This window comes from Melitaea cinxia, chromosome 27 (assembly GCF_905220565.1).
Source record: "Melitaea cinxia chromosome 27, ilMelCinx1.1, whole genome shotgun sequence".
In the NCBI taxonomy this organism is placed as follows: Eukaryota; Metazoa; Arthropoda; class Insecta; order Lepidoptera; family Nymphalidae; genus Melitaea; species Melitaea cinxia.
The window spans coordinates 5,271,299-5,284,813 of record NC_059420.1 but is presented as its reverse complement, the minus strand read 5'-3'; the positions used below and the strand labels follow the sequence as shown (position 1 = coordinate 5,284,813).

At 35.8% G+C, this 13,515-nt stretch overlaps 1 protein-coding gene and 1 long non-coding RNA gene across 2 annotated transcripts; one reads left to right on the top strand and one right to left on the bottom strand.

The window, feature by feature from the left end:
- Positions 1 to 958: 958 nt before the first annotated feature.
- On the top strand, positions 959 to 4,353 carry LOC123666907. Its single transcript, XM_045600925.1, has 2 exons — positions 959 to 1,367; positions 3,575 to 4,353. The coding sequence occupies exons 1-2, from the start codon at positions 1,193 to 1,195 to the stop codon at positions 4,351 to 4,353; spliced, it is 954 nt and encodes a 317-aa protein (XP_045456881.1). The 5' UTR covers positions 959 to 1,192.
- LOC123666802 lies at positions 1,375 to 2,914 on the bottom strand. The gene is made up of 2 exons (XR_006745342.1): positions 2,870 to 2,914; positions 1,375 to 2,400 (listed from the first exon to the last, which is right to left on the bottom strand). It is a non-coding gene; the product is annotated as an uncharacterized LOC123666802 (long non-coding RNA).
- Positions 4,354 to 13,515: the final 9,162 nt, after the last annotated feature.

Here is a 13,515-nt window from a genome sequence, read left to right as displayed (position 1 = left end):
TCGACTGCAAGAATTAAATGAAAGAGAACTCATAATTTCAATGGGGGCAGATTCAGAGAGTGATACGGACTCAATTTTTAGTGACAAGGAGAGTGAAATATCTGGTGTTGAATCTATGAAGTTAGTGAATAAACGAAATTAATGTGTCTAATTTTACCGATATATACGATTTTTTTTAAATAATAATAAATAGAAAATATTTTAAATGTTTAACTGACGCTACGCTTTGAGTGACGTCGTATCGCAAACGGCAAACTTGGCGCGAACGGGTAGTACAACATTACTTCACAAACCAAGCATGGTGCTCTCTCACCGTAACAAGTAGTAACTGAAAATCAGTCGATCTTTTGTACGATTGATCTTTTATATACCTTTTGCGATTCTGCAGGACACATACACTGTATTTGAGTGTGATATTATCAATGCTATTAAGATATTTTATTTGTTACTTTTATTTTTGTTCTTACTCTTTTAATTGTGTATGAGGAATGTGGAATTGATCTATCTAAGCAGGATAAAAGTCAAGCTTTTTGAGCTAATAAAATTACATGCGCCTCAAGAAGCAGAAACTAGAAGAACAAAAACTTTTAAAATGGACCAGCTTAACCGTAGTCACGGAGATGGGGTTTTAGGGTTGACGCCTTGTTACATGTGCGATTTAAACCCAATTGAATTAGCATGGGCCAAAATCAAGAGAGATGTGAACGGAAGTAACGGAGATGGCTATGAACCAAGTGACAGAGGAAGATTGGTCTGGATACGACGATCACGTCATAATTTTGGAAGAACACAACTAGTAAAAAGATGGATTAATTGAAAATGCGATTGACAATTTCAACATCATCATCAAACGCATCTGCAATCCGAATCACCACAGAGTAATATTATGACAATTCAATTTGAATTTTTCGTTTGTGCGTTCTTGTTATTAGTGAAAATATTAATATCTAAGGGCGCTTTTAGTGTCACGCGGATTTGCTCACGCACGCGGGATTGGACCGCATGCGTAGCATCCGCAAAGAACAATTTCATATAGGTATCTATTGTAAAGCGTGATAAACGCACGCGGGACGCGGGGCGCTGTGCGGGGCGTCACCCCGGTGCGGGGTATCCGCATGCGTAAGCGCTGCCTACAACTTCAGTGCCCATTTTAGAGTCGAGCGGGGCGCACGCGCCGTATTGTACTACCGAAATGAAAATCGATACAGAACGAGTAATCATTGAAGTTCATCTGCGGCCCGTTTTGTGGGATAAACGCAATGAATTATACAAAAACAGGGACGCGAGGGAGGCTGCATGGAGAGATATTTTGAAGGAATTGGCACCTAACTACGAAAATTTGAGCGAAGAGGAAAGAAAAGAGGCGGGTATGTGTTTGGTTCATTATTTTATTTATACAAGCATCATTACTTTATTAATATAAGCATAATTATTTAATTCACAAATAACATCAAAAACCTTCTAAAACCTTTTGAGTTTAGTTAATTAATTATATATCGGTGTTGCCAGGAGACTTTTCCTTCATTGATAAAGTAATCTGCAAATATATCTCTGATATTACTTGCCGACGTATTACTACTTTCAGTCTGCTGCCTGGGTAGTGGTCCCGTAAAACCATTTGTGACAAATGTATGGCTGACCTTGTAGCCATCCCGTTTCCTTATGAAATTGTGAAGTACACATGCCGTCTTGACTATTAATTGTGCTAGATCTAACTTGACATTCATGGATCTGTGAAATATTCTAAATTTATTTGACATAATTCCAAAAGTGCATTCTATGTACCTTCTAGCTCTGGACAGACGGTAATTAAATATTTTCTTTTTGTAAGGTAAATTATCACGAGCATAAGGCCGCATCACATGTGATGATAAACCAAATGCCTCGTCTCCCACTATCACGAACGGCAACTTTGCTCTTACACTAGATGGATAAGCTACTTCGGGGCAAATAATAGGCAACTCTTGCGGGTCAGGGATACCCAACGTGTTACTTTCCAGTTTCGTATACAATTGACTCCTTCTAAAGATGGTTGAATCGGCGTTGCTTCCACTGGTACCGACATTAATATATGTAAAATTATAATCAGCATCACACATTGCGAGGAGCACTACAGAATAATATTTCTTATAATTAAAATATAGTGATCCACTGTGCGGCGGCCGAATCACTCTTATATGTTTTCCATCAATTGCACCCAAGCAATTAGGAAAATTTGTATATGTGAGAAATCCCTCTGCGATTTCTTTCCATTTGATCCCATTAAGCTGTGGAATACATTCAGACTTTAGTTCAATCCATATTATGTAACAAACTTGTCTTACTATTTCGCTAATTGTTGCAATTCCAATCACATAGGAATAGTGTAGATCAGTGAATGTATTACCAGTTGCCAAATATCTGAAAACAAAAACAATATATTAATAATATGATAACATAATATATTAATAATGCTGACATCAGACATAAGACAGCATGCACCGCTCGAATTTTACTTCAGAAGAAAAATAAATACCCTTAAGGTGAAAGGGCACGGAAGTAGCTAGCGCTAGAAGTTTTTAATTCGTTTTAACTACAGTACTATAGCTACGTTAGATTTCTATGATTTGCCGAAAATTTTATCATAGGGGGGTATTTATGCAGTTATGATTTCATATGAAAAGTTCGAAGTATAGTTATGTATCTCATATCTGCTAAAAGTGGCCACTTTTAGCAGATTTGAGACACATAACTATGCTGTAAATATTTTATAAGAAATCTTCTCTGTATAAATTAACCCCTATGGTAAAATTTCCGGCAAATGAAAGGAATCTAATAAATATATATAATATAATATAATGAAATATCGTTTATTTCAGGCAATATTTACATTACAAGATGTCCTCCTTCATGAAGGTTGACAGATGCAAATAAAGCAAATTTTTGTTAAAACAAATTAAAAACTTACAGCGCTAGTGACTTCCGGAAGTTTTCACCTTAATTTTGATGATGGCAAATTTTACTGTAACAAATAAACAAATTGCCCGATTCAATCCGGTGTTTTTCCAAAAATCCTTAAATGAAGTTCTAATTATTTTTGTAAAAAATGAATTATTTCGTCGATGTCTGCGCCGCGCCGCCCCGGCCGCGCCGTCTGCGTCTAGTATAAGATTCACTTTGCGCTATCGTTCGCGGCGAAATTGACCGGCCTGCGCCAGCCCGCCGTTTGCGTTGCGCCTAAGGGTACTTTTCCTTCAACTGCGGCCTTATTTTTCCACTCTGTATAGGTATATATATATTGCTTGATTTATCTAATGCTTCATGAGACAGTGTAAAGTTGACAACATGTGTGAATTAAGGAGGGCCTTTAATCGAATGCAGTTAAATTTCCAACTAATATCAGATTTGTACACACGGCCACAGATCAAGCTTCCCAAAACCAGTATAAACAGGACTCATGCGTTGTTTATTATCGTAGACGACTCGGCGCCCGGCGAGGCCCTAGCAAGTTCCGTTTATTGGTACTGGTTTTGGGTAACTTGATCTGAAACTGTGTGTACTTTTGCCACTTACTTATTATATTTTGTCATTTCAGACAAGAAAATACAACAACGCTGGCGAACAGCAAGGGACACTTACCAGAAAGACAAGATATCTGAAAAAAATCAGCCATCCGGCTCTGGGAGTAAGAAGAAGAAGAAGAAATATTCTTACTATGACATTTTGACTTTCTTAGACAGTACAACGGAAACTGCTGGAGAAGAGTCACTCTGTGAAGAAATGTCTGAACAAAGTAATTTAGAAACACCTAATGAGTCCACGCAACCAGATACTTCACGTCAAGAAAGTTCTCACCCAACATCAAAACAAAAACAAGTAAAATCTAAAAAGCAAGCACCATCTGAATTTGAGGCACAGTTATTAGAATGCTTAAAGTCTAATCAACTGGAGCTAGAAAGTGAGGATTTGGCTTTCTTTCAGTCTCTGCAGCCTTCATTAAAAAGATTCACTAGATATCAAAAACTAATGTTCAGAACAAAAGTGTTAAATATAGTTATGGAAATGGAAAGTCAAACACAACCTGCATACTACAGTCCCATACCTACAACAAGTTCTAGTGCTTTTACTGAGCTTGACAGTTTGTCACCGATAAATCAAGATTACCAAACCAATAGTATAATCCAGGATACTTCGAGTCTTAACGACAATGCTATTAGTTCTGCTGCAGTGAATGCCAATGAAACTCTTATTTCGACTGAAAGCGGCCTGTTTAATATCACGTCTTATGACGTAATTTATACCCCAGCAACAACATCATCTACAGGCGAAAGTAATGTCAACGCTCAGGATACAAATTTACAAAGAAATGAATGATGTAAAATTTGATTTTTTAATTTATGAATAAAACTCTTTTTATTAAAATGAGTACGATTAACTTTTTTTCTCCAGTTTCTCTCTAATTGTTTGTTTAGTCATATGAGTGCGGTTGTACACACGGCACAGATCAAGTTACTCAAATCCAGTATAAGCGGGACTCCGACGGGTTACCTAAGTATGATAATACGCAAGGCGCGAGTTCCATTTATGCTGGTTTTGGGTAACTTGATCTGTGGCCATGTGTACTTTATCAGATAAAAAAAAGGATTGTGTATGTAGGTTGAACGTACCAATCCCAAATCAATTAAGGACTTTTTTTGACTTTAAATTACTGTCATGTGCAAACCTATAACTTTTATCTATATTATAATAAGTAGCGTGTGATGAAAGGTAGGAATGATTCCACTTTAATGGCGACATTTTATGAGTGAAATAATCTTATTTAATGAAATTTCAACATGAAATTGAATGAAATTATGAACAATGAAATTTCAGAGTACATGACAAAATTTTTTTTTTGCACATGTAAATTTACACATGACAGTAATTTGAAGTCAAAAAACGTTTATCCTACCTGTTCAAATCCCTTTCCACTAAATCATAGCAGGAAATTAAATATTTAAAATTTAAAACTTACCTTAATGTAATAGCGAGCCTCTCAATCGGTTGTATTGTAATCCTTCGTAAACTGCTTTTTTGTAGCTTATTCTCAATTTTACACAACAGTTCATCAAAAGAACGAATGGACATTCGAAAGTAATTTTTAAATTTACGTTCATTATTTTGTAGTTTTCCAAAGCGTGTAACAAACGCCCCAGCAAGAAGCCTATTTTCAAGAAAGGGATCAACATGTACTCTTGTCTTCTTGTTTCGTCGTTTGTAAAGTATGTAAGCGACACATATTCTTCTGACATTGATCATTTTTGAACACGTCTATACCGTTACGCAGCCCGTAGAAAACTGAAACTCATGCTGCGTATGATCCGCAGCGTGAAATTTTACGCATGCGGTCCAATCCCGCGTGCGTGAGCAAATCCGCGTGACACTAAAAGCGCCTTAAGTGATGCATAAGTTTACTTGTGAAATGTGTAACGAAGATGTGCGTTTGATGAAAGTAAATAGTGCATCCAAATTCAACACGAACAGATAAATTGAAAATTATTCATTATAGGCCCATACCCAGCTTAGACATAAAACAGATATCTGCAAACGGAACAGTAACTAGGCAATTTTACAATAAATATTATGAAAAATACAGCTGGTTAACTGGGAGCGTTCATACTAACAAATTATATCGTTTTTTTTTTTTTTTTTTAATTGTTATTCGACACTTCTTAATCTGTTTGGAATTGTAATGCGTACTTAGATTCTTACAATTTCACTAATGCTGTAAAAAAACATGATCAGTCCGAACAACATTTAGGATATTTTTTAAAATTTCATAGTTATGGTAAAAACCGCATCGAAACAAGCTTAAATATTCAATTCAAATTAGAAATTGAACGCCATAATTGAAAGTAGATTGGAATCGACATATATTTAGACGGTTAATTGATAGTGTATTTTTTGGGTAAACAAGAACTACCTTTCAGAGTAAATGACGAGTCGAACTTTTCATTAAATAATATACTAATTATTTAGAAATGATAAATTTTAATCAAAATAAGATAGCATTTCGGAGTCATTTACAAACGTCAAGTAATGTTTTTACTGGTTTATCTAATAGGCTTCAAAATGATTTAATTACTAGAGTATCATCTCGGTTTCCAGACACAATAAAAATCAAATAAAAAATACTGTTTTTGTCGCGGTAATAATAGACGAAACGCTTCTTTTGCATGTCCTCGAAGAATATGGTTGTTTGTTCAGAGTGATAGCTCAGACATATGACGGGGCGGCAGTCATGTCCTCTGAACAAAATGGTGTGCAAGTGAAAATAAAGGAGCGTTGTCCATTAGCTCTTTATAGTTGGTGTTTAGCGCATGTTTTAAATTTAGTTCTCTCTAAATCATTTGAACGAATAAGAGAAACTAAACTTCTTTTTTTTTGTATAGTTAAAAGTTTGTCAATTTTGTTTTATAGTAGTACGGAAAGATTAGCTCATTATTGTCGCACCCGACATACTCGACATAGCGATCTTGAGGGGAGTGACCTTACAGTTTCAAACCATAGATACGTTATCCGAGTTAGACTCTGACCATCGCCCTGTCCTAATCCAGCATGGACCAGACACAGATCTCCTCCAACCCACTAAAATAATAATAAATTTTAAAAACTCGACATAGAGTTAAACGATATTGATTCCAACGAGAATTTGAATAAAATACTCGACACAATTGACTCCGTAGATGTCGCGAAAGCAGCCCCGTTATTTCTCACCTCTTTCATAGCAAGGGCTCAAGGGCAATTCCCAATCGCCCTGGAGAGCGATGGGAACTCCCGAAGGAGTTAAAAGATGTGATCAGGCGCAAGAACGCGTAGACTAGAGCCCATGACACTTACCCGACTGACGACAACCGAAGATACTCCGTGCCATACAGAGGGAGGTGAATGCACGCTTCGCATAACTCAGGAATGACCGCCATAGTAGACGCCTTGGAGAGCACACGCCCTCGTACACCGCTTACTGGTTGCTAATGAGAAATCTCCGTAGCGATACCGTCACCACGATGCCCCCATTGCTATGCCCGAATCTCCCTCCAGCTGTCGACGATCTGGATAAGGCAGAGTGTCTTGCTAGTAGCCTGGACAGCCAATGCTCGCCAAGCACTGAGCTGAGGTCGACAAAAGTCACCTCCAAAAGGTTGACTTTGAAGTAGAACTCAAGGCGGCTTCACCACCTACGGACGAACGACTCCCTCTGACGACTGTCGAGGAGATTGAATCGATCCTTAAACGTCTTCACGCCAAAAAGTCTCCGGGACCCGATGCAATATTTAAATACCGTAGAACAAAGAAAGCAAATAGGAAAAAAGACGCATTCAACTTCCGAGTTAGAACTTAATATTCTTTTAAAATTTATAAAACCTTACGATGATCCTAGGGAAACCCTCAACTCTTTCCTAATAAATTGTAATAACGCATATGACCTTGCAACAGAAGTCCAAAAACCACTAGTATTTGAATATATCCTATGTCAGCTCAGTGGAAAAGGTGACTGCTCAATTAAAGAATTTATTTCTTGGGAACAACTTAAAGACTTTCTGAAAAATCAATCCAATGTGAAAAAGCATTATTCGAATCTTTTAATGGAATGGCAAGAATGTAAGTAAGGGTCGCAGGAATCTGTATCCCAGTTCTCTTTTAAGAATTGAGACTTCAAATTCGTATTCAACAAACACTCTACAAATCTACTCCGCAATTAATGACCGAATTAACTAAACATATGCGTAGCAGTTTCAGCCCTAAATCTTTACAAAATTTCAAAAATCCCCAGCCATTTTGCTCGGAATAAACCAAATTTCCGCTGGAACGGTAGATTTTTGATATGATATTAAAAATTGTTTAGAATTTCCTAATGTGTGGGTAACACAAAATAAATCATACTTATTAAAAATAGCATGGTGTCGTCCATCGTTCCATAGCTTAATTGGCTAAAGCACCGACACGGTAAGTCGGAGATGCACGTTCGATCCCAGCTGGTGCGGTCAATTTTTGATATATTAAAAAATTATTTAAACCAACCAAAACGCGATTTTCCTAGTACTAGAAACCAAATTATTTGTAGTAGGTATTGTAAGAATATTGGACATTCCATCGAAAATTGTAGGTAAAGAGAATATAACAATAGAAAGCAAATCGAATCTAGATCCATTACCCTTTTTGATGTTCATTAACGATCTCCTGAATAAGCTCAAGTGCGAATGTCTGGCTATTACTGATAACATCAAAATCCATCGTAGAATTTATTCGACCGATAATCGTATCGGTCTACAATCCGATATATCTTGGCTCGTTGGTGTGAAGAAAATAATGAGTCCTTAACATTGAAAATGCCAAGGTTACAAAAAAAAAAGGAATTTCGTCCCATCGTCGTATATGGTGCAGGGAGTTTAGTTGAATCGCGTTAAATGAATGCGTGATCTAGGGGTGTGGTTTGACTCAATACTTACTTACCTTTAGCGTACACTACGACACAATTATCTCTAAAACAAGGCGGATGATGAGATATATATTTAGAATTTCGGAACCATTTAAACATATTCGTGGCACGATTACTTTGTATACTAGCTTGGATCCTCTAGTACGCTTTGTGGGCAATATAAGTTATCTATAAAACGATATATTCCACCAGAGTTCCAACTCAATTATATTTATAAGGGCAACAAAAGCTCAAAATAATATATGTGTGCTTGCAAATAACATGCATTATAGTCCGGCCGCTCAAAGAATGCGTTTCTGACAGATCGTGATCGATCGACTGGGTGATGTAACTTTGAACTGGCGTACAATTGCACTCAAATCACCTTAAAGCCTTTCTAATAAGAGTTAAATTTAAGCACAGTTATTATAGACTGAAAATCACTTGTTTTAGATTTCCATTATATCCACGAGACCAATCTACCAATTTAAAGAAAAATAATTGACAGAGGCTATGGCGGCGATTAGAAAAGGAATGAAATTTAGAGAAGCCAATCGAGTCTTTAAGGTTCCGCGAGAGACGTTACATGATCGACTACATTTAAGGGTTCGAGATTTGCCCCGTAAAATGAAACCGGATTCAGTGCTGACCAAAACTGAAGAAACTACATTGAAAGACTGGTGTATAGCATTAGCGAAATGTGACTTCCCATTAATACGTGATTATCTCCTCAATACCGCCCATAATATTATATCTGAAAATAAAAGACCAAATCCATTTGTAAATAATAGACCATGGAAGAAATAGTACCAATCATTTCTGAGACGAAATCCCGAGTTAAGTGCGAGGATACCTGAAAATATATCTAAGGGTCGAGCCGCTATAACTGAAGAAGGTATTCGGAAGTGGTTTGCTTAACTTATAAAGCATTTTGAAGACATAAATGCAAGTGATATTTTAACTGACTCTGACCGAATATTTAACGGTGACGAAACTAGTTGACAAAAATGTCTACCAAATTGTAAAAGGCAACGAAAAACAAGCTGTTACTGTCCTTATTTATATCGGCTTCCGGGAAAACTTTACCTCCTTGTGTAGTTTTTCCGTCCGTAAGACCACCAAAAGATGTTATTAACAGTAGGCCTGATTGGGAAAGTCAGATACAGGTTTGATGAAATCAGAAATTTTTTAAGATTGTATTGTTAAAGGTCTGACCGAATGGGTGAAAAAATATAAAACAAAAAAAACTTGTTCTCGTTTTTGTCTCACAAGAGCGACTTAACAATGTTTCTCAGTGAATATTGTTACGAAAACGGCATTATCCTTTATGCACTTCCACCAAATGCGACACGTTTGATTCAGTCGGCTGATGTTAGTGTATTTAAACCTTTCAAACTAGACTGGAAAAATATCGTGTACGAATGGGCAACTCAACCTTAAAGTGTCCATAGTGTTTTGACCAAGGCAACATTTTGTCCATTACTTAAGATCTTAGAGAAAGAAAATTTGTCTAGAACAATCAACAACGGTTTTCGCATATGTGGATTATACCCATGCAATCCAAACACTTTGGACTACTCAAAATGTGTGCAAAATAATCTTGAGAAAAATCATAACGCTACCAAGAATTCAAAATCTCCAGGTACCAAATTTAAGAACAGGCATTTAAATACCGCTATCAAGTGTATTAATCTGTATGATATGAGTCTGTACGAAGACCAGATGACATATGAAGAAGCTATGAATGGACCATAAGCTGATCAGTGGAAGCAGGCCATGCGACAGGAACTTCAGTCGTTCGAGGACAATGATGCATGGAAAATTGTTGATATACCGAGTAACGGATCAATTGTGCAAAACAAGTGGGTGTTAAATAAAAAAACTAGATGTGAATAATAAAGTGCGGTATCGTGCAAGACTCGTGGCTAAAGGTTTTACGCAGCAACGGGGTGTAGAGTACGAGAACACTTTTTCCCCTGTCGTAAAGCATTCTACACACTAAGAATGTTGTTTCCTCTAAGTGTAAAGTGGGATATGGACATTACACATCTAGATGTAACAACGGCTTTTTTTAAAGGTCATTTAAAAGAAAATATTTATATGTCATTTCCAGAAGGTTTTGAAAATAAGCAAATTGGAAAGGTCTTAAAACTTAAAAGAGCTATATATGGACTAAAACAATATTCTTTAGTCTGGTATGAAAAAGTAAAAGATTGTTTGCTTAAGTTTGGTTTTAAAATAAGTAAATTTGAACCATGTTTGTTTACATTTTTTTGTGAAAATGTTAAGATTATAGTAGCTGTTTATGTTGATGATTTTTTTAATTTTTTCGAATAGTTATTCTGAGACTGAAAAATTAAAAAAAGTATTAAATTCTGAATTTAAATTAAAAGATTTAGGTCCTGTTAAATGTTACTTAGGTATGCGAATTAATGTAAATAAAGAATGTAAGACTATTACTGTAGATCAACAGGAATATATAGAGGAATTATTGTCTAAGTTTAATATGTCTAATTGTAAAACTATAGATACTCCTATTGAGAGTAAGTTAAATTTAGAAAAGGCTGAAAAATGTGTAGTAAACATTCCATATCAAAATCTAATTGGAAGCGTTATGTTTTTGGCAGTTTTTGACTAGACCAGACTTATCATATTCTCTTAGTTACCTGAGTCAGTTTAATAACTGTTACAATGAAACTTATTTTAGTTATGCTAAACGAATATTAAAATATTTACAAAAAACAAAACATTATTGTTTAACATATCATAAGAATAATGTAGAGCCGACTGGTTTTGTGGATGCAGACTAGGCCAAGTGATAGTTTAGATCGTAAGTCTTACACTGGGTTTTGTTTTGTAATGAGTGGTTCTGTAATTTGTTTAAAAGCAAAGGAATGTCTCTTTATCTAGTACTGAGACATAATATGTCCTCTTTCAGAAGCTTCTATAGAGGCTGTTCATTTAAGAAATTTGTTGTACGAGCTTACTGGTGTTAAACATGTTATTAACTTGAAATGTGATAATCAAAGTGCATTAAAGTTAGCAAAAAGTCATCAGGCACATAGTAGATCAAAGCATATTGATGTGCGTTTTCATTATGATAAGGATGCTGTTAAAAATAAATTAATTAATATTGAATATATTTCAACTCAGGAAACGCCTGCAGACTTGTTAACTAAAGGTCTTTTGTCGACTAAGCATTACAAGTTTATGAATATACTGGGAATTAAAGACAAATAATATTATGTATTTTGTTTAGGGGTTCACATTTATTTTGTTAAGTGGGGATATGATAATATAGATAACAAAAAAAATGTAAATTGATACAAGTAGCGCCACCTATGTATAACTTTAAGTAATGTTTTTTAAATAAAGATGATTTAGTCTGTCACAAGTTCGGCACACGGTTGTTTCAAAAATTTGCATCAGGACCAAACGAAATTATTGACATAAGTTTGCCAATTATAGGTGATTGGAAAACACATTTGAAAATTATTTAAATACCTTTACAAAAAGAAGAGGTATTCTCGAATGAATTCGAAATCATAACCGACATTGCAGTGACTCACTAAAATGTTGAAATACAAGATCATACACCAATATTTGTTACAAATAATCAAAACAGCGACTGCGTTAAAGAATCACACAACGAAATCAATTTCTGAAAAATATATCGAAAAGAAAGACATGAAACAAGAACTAGAAATAAGTACCAATTATGGTATAATTGATAATGAAAATAAATATGTTGGACAAGAAATAGATACTTACTATGACATGGAAAATGCAAGAGGCGCATTGCTCCCAGAAAATAATAATTATATAAAGGATAACGTGAAAGGCATAAGGACCGATTGTAACCTTGATCCAATCAAAAATAACGCTGAACAAGAAGAGACAAAAATATTGATATACCAATAATATAAAAAGGAAAATAAAAATATTGTCCGATGTGATTGTGAAAGCGGGAGATGTGTCGCCAAATTTAAATGAATATACTATAACTTTCCATTCTGCCCTCCGGGTTAAGGCAAGATGAAATTTTTCCTTTTTTTTCGCCTATGAGCCCTAATACATTTTATACTCAATTTTATTTATTTTTTTAACCGAGTTCACAAAAGGAGGAGGTTACTCAATTCGACCGTATATATATATACAGTGTGTCCGGTCACAACCTAGCGATAATTTAAGGTTACAAAATATACCTAATTTCATCGACAAAAACAACCACATATGGGGTTCTACCTCCTGTCGTGATGGCCGCCATTTTAATTTTTTTTTTATTCTTGTAGATACCTCTGATAAAGATGCAGATTTCTCTGGACAGAAAGGTGCTAGAGTAGAGGTGACTACGTATTTTTCTGATAAAAATATGTCTAACTATTCGTCTCATCACATAGCTGACATGCATTTCGTGTATGGTAGATGTAATGGAAGTGCTGCGGCTGCCGTACGAATGTATCGTCAAGAGGTATCCCGACCGGCCTACACCTAGTCGACAAACTTTTGTTGACATGAACGCTCCCGCATAGCGACAGTGCAAGAAGAGGAAGAAGTTCTTCAACTTATTTACCGAGATCCCAGACTCAGTGTTAGACGAATAGCAGTAGTGCTGCATTTGTCAAAATGGGTTGTGTGGAGAATTTTGAAACGTGAGGGCATGCATCCGTACCATTACCGTCGCGTGCAAGATATTCGAGAGCCAGCTATGCTGTGCGAGCCACTTTTTGCTCATGGCTCAACGGCTGTATGCGAAGTCAACCGACATTTTGTAAAAAAATCATGTGGACCGATGAGGCGACTTTTACAAGAGCCGGCATTATAAATGAATCGGTGATTGTTAAAGCCCCACAAGTAACACTTTTTTTGAAATTAATTTTTTTGCATTTTTGTATCCTTTGTCTATGGTCAAATTTAGAATGAGTATTTTAACAACACCACTGCAGTCAAATCAGTACAAAAAAACGATCGTCAAAATGCCGTTGATTGTTAAAACAACATAACTTTTTCAAATATGTTGTTTTGACACTCAAGTTGGCAACACCGTCACTTCGCGCGCACAAATTAAAAAAAGTAGA